We start from the raw sequence: 7,796 nt of genomic DNA on the forward strand, positions 1-7,796 counted from the left end.
ACTTGGCTTCTTTTAACAACAGATGTTATTACAACAACTCCTCTCTCTGCCTCCCTGCTCCTGTCAGCAGGGCTGATGGTGAAACCCAAGAATCTGCCGCTGTAACTCTGCCTGCAGAGCCTGGCTGCTGCTCGGCCGTGTGGTCTCCCCACCTCTCTCCCTGGGACCTCCAATGCTGCCCACCTTTGGCCTCTGCCAGTAGCTTCTGCTGGGAGCCACAGGTTTTGGAGAGAGGCATTGGTTAAAGAAGAGGAGTGCGAGAGCCCACAGGAAGGTGAGTTCCTGCTGTCAGCGAGAGGAGGAGGAGGCGGAGGAGGAAGCAGTGAGCATGGCCAGCGATTCCAGCGCTCTGCCACGGGTGACTTTTCAGACACCAGAGAAACCTGGGGAGGAATCATCACACAGGAAACTGGGCAAGTTAACCATCAAGTACAACCGCAAAGACCTCCAGCGCTGGCTGGACCTGGAGGAATGGATCAATGCCCAATTGCAGGAGCTCTACCAGTGCCGGGTGAGTAGCTGGGGCAAATCAGCCCCTTGCTTGTCAGGTGGATGGGACCAGAGGCCTTGTGTGCTGGAACAGAAGCTTGCTTGCTCTGCCTTACTGGAAAGAGCTTCTCGTCGTCAGTTTTCATGACTTGACTTATTGCCACCTGCTACAGCACTCTGTCTGACTGGTGTTTTCACTAGTCAGAGACACTTGCACTGATATAATTCAGCGAGCTTTGAACTGCCTGGTCTTGCAGCTGCTTGGTAGCGGGGGGGAGGGGGGTTAGCTATTGCTCAGCATGAGTACGACAAACTGGAGAGATGTACAAACCAGAATGCCTCTGGTTGCTGAGCTCCATGTTGTGGGTGGCTTTGCTGCAAGCAGTATCTAAGCTGGCTGGGTTAGAGCTGTCAGTTATCAGTGTAGCTATAGCTGCTGTTTGAATGAGACACTCCAGATGATGCTGTATCTGTAGCTGCAGTCTGGACACACTACTGGCAGCAGAGGGAGAAAGAAAAAAAAATACATGTTCAAATGATGTGTGTAGAGATCTTATGCCTTCATCTTCACAAAGCCCCACAGCCATCTCCCTTTGCAGTGGGAACAATCACTCCTAAATGCTGCCTGCCTGTCCGAGAGCCGTCCCACTAAGAGCGGTGCAGGAGCGCTGAGGCCCAGCACTTGAATGATACTTCACTTGAGCTGTTGCAGTGTACATGACATTCTCCATTCAGGATGGTGTGAAGCAAGTCAAGTTTTAGCACTGGCTGGGTACACTGAAATTTTAACCTGGTACTATCACTACTATTAATATTCATATTTTGTGCTTAGATGGATGGCGCTTACACTGGGAGTTTTCATAGCGCTTTTCTATGCTTGAGATAATTCCTTTGGAATGTGGCGCAAGAAAAGGTGAAAGGATTTGCCCACCTTGTACATCATGGTCTTAAACCCATCTAAATATTAATAGCTTGACTTTAGGTTTCTGCTTTAATCTGTAGTGTAATGGCTGATGTCGCAAGAGAACATAGCTTTCTTGATTTACAACTCAGTACTTCTTCAACAGAAGACGCAGATGCGTTTAACAAATTGTGTAAAACGGCTTATTCTTGTCCTGGATGGGGACAGACCGTATGAACTGCCAAGCCCTTTCTGCCCTGTTTTGTGTATTTGTACCCCAGCACAGTGTTAAGCACATTTTTTAAATACAAGGAAAAAGAGCTGATGATTGCATGGAGTCTTCCACTCTGAGCATCCGCAGTTTCAAAGTGCAGTCAACAGTGGAAGAGGACATGCCCAAACAGCCCAGGAAAAGGAGAATGCTGTACTATATGCTGAGATGGCACAGAGAAGCTTTGGTCTGTGCTGGGAGAGCTCCAGCCTGATTTTCTGGGCCCAAGAGTCATAGAATGATGTCAGCTCCACAGCTGAAGACCCAAACTTCAGGAACTGTCTCCAAGGCTCTCTTTATAATTGTTGTTGCTGTTGTTGTTTACTATCATAGTTATAATCATTTTCTGTGTGACTATTTGATATTTGTGGGAGTGTACTGGGTTCTTATGCCAGTTAATTTGTTTTAATTTATGCTACATGCAAAGAACAGGGAACAGAAAACAAATATGGAGGAAAAGGTCCTTCTGTTGCAAATGCCTGGCTCCTTTACAAATTAGTAGATTGTTGCTCCTATTCTGTTAATGGACATTTTTAGATGCCCCAAACAATTTTACAGCTTGATTAGTAAAAATGACAAAGGATAAAATCTCATAATCTCTGCAAAACTTAATTCTGAACTTCCAGTTCTTCAGTTTATAAAATTATAGTCATAAATTCTCATTTGTGTCTTAGGCCTCTTGAAAATGCATTATGAAATATTGTAGTGCACCCAGGAGCAGATGTTACCACTAGACCTAGTTAGATAGGCCAAACCCAGTATGTCTGCAAAGTGCCAGAGTGGTGTTCTTGGTGAGTGAAGGCTGTTCAAAAGAACAGCAGCAGTGACAGTGGCGCTTGCCAATTGCGCCTGCACTGGCATTTAAGAGACTGTCCCCGGGCTGGCAGATCAGTTCAGAGCATTTAGCCTGACTGTCAAGATTTGCCAGAGATGAGCAAGGAGAACAGCTGCTGCTTTGAGGAACAAGGCATCTTGCCCTTTGGGGAATTATTGTAATTTTAAAGTATTGGTTCTGAGGTTTTTTTGAGACGGACAATAAGGACTTCATGGTACCACCAATAACATGACCCAAGATGAGGTTCCCTGTGTGCTACTCTTACTTGCTGAACTCCACAGGTGTACACTTGTAAGGATGTCAGAAAACCAAGTCAAATTACCTTATCACTTCTGTTTTTCTGAGAATTGAGTAATTGAGAGCTGCTTACTGTCATCAGAGTTACTGCCCAAAGGGGATATTTTTCCCTTCTACAGAATCCCAGCAGGCACAAGTGAGAAATCCAGCCATGCCCTTACAGGAACAGATTGCCAAGGGATTGCCCTTGCTAGCACTTCTCCAGCACAACAGGTTTCCCAGCTTCCCGGTGTATTTGTGCCAACCAAAGAGCTCTGCTACCAGGAACTACATAACATGATGCTGTGCCAGGTCAGAGACTGTTGACAGGGTATGACAGGGGTTTACATAGGATCTCTTCAAATAAATACATGTGCCACAATAAATACCAGGTCCCAGCAAGTCCTCCTTTGTGCATTGTGGCAAGACTATTTAATCTGCCCTGCTAGTCTGGGCTTCCTTGGATTCATTGACTTGCATTACATTGTCAGCTCCTTCCTCTGCTCCACCTGTCCATAGCAGCGCACAGTTCCTCCATGTCATTCAGAAACCCACGTGACAGAGTCAGAATAAACAGTATTGCAGATGCAAATGCCAGGAATGTTAGGTCAGACATTGCCTCCTGATACAGATAATCTGAATGCTATGCTATCTACTGTCATGAGGGCTTTTTGCAACAAAACTAAGACTCAGGAGACAATTTCAGTTTTCAAGACTATTCCCTGCATGTGGAAGCCAGAACACCATCTATACTAGGAGGAAAAAGGCATAGGGAGCTCTTACCGTGTCTCACCCTCCTGGCTTACTTAGCTTGTACCCAAAGTCAGGCTGGATCAACACCTGTTGTCTAAAGTCACATGAAAACTATTACTTTTAAGAAGAAATGCTGTATGGGCCACGGTGCAATATATTTAACTCTGCTTTATTACTTACTGTCAAGTCAGCTGTGTAACAAAGCTGAACAAAGGTTTTCTATTTCCTCTATGGTTTGGTATCAGAGACTGCTCAGAAGTCGTTTCCTTTTTTCCCGTAAGTATTGCCTTTATTGTTTGTTTTACATACACATCCATAAATGTTATCCAGCAATTAGGTACTGCACTGTTTACGCAGTATCCTTATTCTGCTGATTACTACATTAAAATATCACTAGTGTTGTGTTGCGTTGTCAAATACCGGTTTTACAAATACACTGGAGGCCACAGCCCGCTTGTCTTACAGTCTTGTAGAGACATGTGGAGCTAAAATGTGTCTGACCACATTTACAAATGTTTCCAATTAACACCCACATACAAGATTAATACTCAAATCACCAAAGCTTGAGGTCTCTCTTACATTACAGATTATTATATCCCTGTTATATCTGTTAGAGAAAGCTGACAAAATATTAAGTTAGGTCTTTCAAATGTGCAATTCTTTTTCTCTCTGTTACTGCAAAAACTCTTAGTGTAAGTATCAACCATGTGAACGTATATAGCCTAAAAGCCTAAAATCTCCATGTATTAGTTGTGCCTTTCTAAGATTAAGCCCGCTAAATTTCCGTTTGGTGAACTCGTGAGTGCTTTCATAGATGAGAGGTGCCGCAGGTGGCTTACATTGCACTGCAGTTGGCAATTGCAGCTAGATATTCTTGAAAGGGTCTTCTCACGATGGATCATGATGCCTGAGCAGCATTATTAAGTGTTGAGGTGGGAAAAGAAGACGAAGAATGTGTGGCTGTAGCAGACACCACAGAGGGGCTGAAATCTGTGCCCTCTTTATAAGAAGCTCCTTATTTTGAGGTTATTTGTATCTTAGCCTCAACTTTGCAGCATGGTTTTATTGTAACTAGTTCCTTCTCAGCTGCTCAGTGCTTCAAAGATGGCCTCTAGAGTTCTTAAATTTTGAAGGTTTATTAATTGTGTATTTTGTTTTCCTTTTAGCTAAGAGAGGAAACAGAGGCAGCAGCTCCTGAACCACAAATTGATCTTGAAGATCTCCTGGAGGTCCCTAACGAAGAACAGAAATTAAAACTACAGGTTAGATAGAGGGACATGGTGACTTTACATTAGGGATTTCCTTCACAAAGAGCAGCAGTGGTGTGTGGGTACAGAGTGCATGTATGCAATGTTGGCACACTGCTTCCTTATGTCTCCGCCTGCCAAATGTAGGAAGATTATATACCTACCCTTTTTGGAGGGAGGGGAGAATAGGTCAGTTCATAAAATACTAAAATGACTCACCTTTGGTTTTTAGGAAATCCTCCATGAGTGCTCCAGCCCGACAGAGGTGAGTGAAGCACCATCAATATATGTATGTTACACAGTGTCTTCATTGCTGCTTGGCTGAATGGCTGATACTACTATGCCTAACATGACACTGCATATTGGTTTCGTACCCAATGAGAGGTGTTTGCCACTTTATTCTGCTGTGTTAGAAAAATACATGTAAATCTATATGGGTAAGCTGATGGCAGAGCAGTGGAGCAAATAACGGATTATGCTTTACAGCCAACATTCCATGTTTTGGTCACCCTGAGCTGATGAGCCCGAGTAGCTATTTGATCCTCACTCTAGAAAAGTCATAGATAGTGATACAGCTCACATAACCATCTTGCACACTGTTAGCTAAATGCATTCTTGGCTTAAACCACTTAAATATTACGGTTGAGAAGAATGTAGGATGGCCCCGAGACTGGATTGGGCAGTGGCCACAGCAGTTTGTTTTACATTTTATTTTTTTTTCCCCATGTGAACGTTACAAGTGCTGTTTTGAGTTGGTTAAAGAAATCCCACAAGCTGTCACAATGTCAAAAGGATTGGAGCTCAGTACTTTGCAGTGTTGGGCACAGATCACACAGCAGTTGCCTTTGCTGCAGTGCATACCTGTGCAAAATGGGGTCCCCCATCACTGCTTCAGTCACATCCACTGTCTGTGAACATCGTGCTTGGTCATCAGTCATCAGGCTTCATGTCTTGTCAAGCCTATGTAGCTGCACAGTGATGCACGTACAGAAAATTAGGTGGATGCACAACTATCATAGAAATTAAACTCAACTGTAGTAATCATCACAGATAGTCTGCTAGCAGGGGTTCTGCAGACAAGGTTGGCCATGTGGAATAGTTTTCAGAGTGTCTGAATTTCAGACATTGGGCAAGACCCCGTATTCCCAGAGGGAAAACTGAAAAGTTTGCTCTACTGATTCATGAGCTGTGAAAGTGTCTTGCAGACAGTATGGTACCTGCTAACTACAAACAGATACTGCTGCCCCATTTGCAAAAGTATGTACTCTCACCCTAGTGATTTTGAATTCAGTCCCCTTAAAAGATCATAACAGCCTACCCTGTTTCCCCAAAAATAAGCCCTAGCATGATTTTTCAGGATTTTGAGGATGCTCGAAATATAAGCCCTACTCCAAAAATAAGCCCTAGTTACAGTTAATTTAAAAAGTCAATTTAAATAGTGTCCAGGCAGCTATGCATGTAAAACATAAGCACCTTTCGGAGCAAAAATCGTATAAGAACCTGTCTTATTTTCAAGGAAACAGGGTATTTGTAGAAAGCAGGCAGAGGAAACAAACTGGTTTCCTCTGAAGGGACTGACTGAAAAGGTATGTGTGATCCTAGGCATGTACTTCCAGAGCATGCTGCAGTAGGCAACCTCTCCTCACCCAGCTGAGGAAGTGGGGCTTCCACACAGCACAAATGGTAACAAGCTGTAATACTTTCAGTGACCTTGCCTAATTACAGAGACATGTAGCTACCTCTTTGGGTGAAGAAAGGCTGCCCACTCCTTCATGGTGATATTGTCATGCAGGGGGTAAACTTTGCACTAGTCACACTGACTTCTACTTGGAATAACCAGATGGTTCGGTTCAGTTCATAGTCCTTGGCTGTGTCAGCAAAGTAGTCAGGGTTTATCTCCATTAACTGCTCATCACCTGCTCTGCCTGTCCACAACCCCTGCTCCAGGTTATCATTAGTCCTACGTGTGTTTTGCTCCACCTCTTTTCTGCCAGCCACTTCCTTGTAGAATTGGCACAGATCCGAAATGGTTCGCAATCTACAACATGGAGCTTTAACAGGTCCAACAAGAGGGACAGCTTGCTTTGCCCTGGATTGGGAGAGCAGCAGAAGTGGGCAGGAGGTTATAGTTGGCAAGAGGAAAGAGTGGAACATAACAAAAGACAACAGCATCCTGAGGTCATCTCAAGGTAGTAAAGCAGGCATCTGGGATGAAGAGGGGTTGGCTGGCTCCTGGGGAGAAAGTAAACATGGTTGCTCCAGAGGAAGGCAGGGGGAGGGAAGTAGAGGGGCTTTTAGACCCTTCTCACCCATCAAAAGGTCTCCTTCCCTAATCTAAAAGATAGGTTTACTCAATACATGTCAAAATTCTGGTTTCTGCTCAACATGAAGGTGAATGTGGGAATAATGCAAGCACCATAGTACTCTTCGGATAGTAAGCACTGGAATTAACATGATACCTTTCTTTGACCAATTCTCATTGTAGGACTTCATTACGGAATTGCTTAGTCGATTGAAAGGTCTCCGAAGAGTCATCAATCCTCAGAAGAAATGACCTTGCCCACATGGAATACCCAGCTTTGGTCAGAAGGAAATTCATATTTTCCCCACAAAAAACAGGATCAGCAACATCACTACAGAATATGTTTAGAACTTACTGTCACTGAGAAACATCACCAGGTTTGTGAACTTTGTACCAGTGGTTTGAAGTCTCCACTCCTTCCAGAGCTACATACACAGCAGAGAGCTAAACTGCACATTTTCCTGATTGTCAAAGGGCATATTAACCTGGGAAACAGGACAAAAGGTCGTTCCTTTAGTTTCTTCTAGGAATTTCCATGCTGGCTGAGGAGCACTGAATACAGTTCTCAGGACCTCATCAAGACTTCTTTCTTTCCATTCACTGCAAGGAAAACAAGGCATTCGTTATCACTCATTCAACAACATGGAAAATCAGTTACTGTTAAGCTGCACCCTGTTTTGGTGTGGCTGGGACCCCGCTGTGATCTCTTGCCTGTTACTGCT

General features: G+C 44.0%; 1 protein-coding gene across 1 annotated transcript; it reads left to right on the forward strand.

The window, feature by feature from the left end:
• Window positions 1-328: 328 nt before the first annotated feature.
• Window positions 329-7,326, forward strand: PPP1R14D (protein phosphatase 1 regulatory inhibitor subunit 14D; the record flags this gene model as incomplete). The annotated part of the gene is made up of 4 exons (XM_080345592.1): window positions 329-511; window positions 4,692-4,787; window positions 5,005-5,037; window positions 7,258-7,326. 4 exons carry the CDS (start codon window positions 329-331, stop codon window positions 7,324-7,326), a joined length of 381 nt encoding a protein of 126 aa, XP_080201718.1.
• Window positions 7,327-7,796: the final 470 nt, after the last annotated feature.

Source organism: Nesoenas mayeri, assembly GCF_963082525.1.
Source record: "Nesoenas mayeri genome assembly, chromosome: 5".
Classification (NCBI taxonomy): domain Eukaryota; kingdom Metazoa; phylum Chordata; class Aves; order Columbiformes; family Columbidae; genus Nesoenas; species Nesoenas mayeri.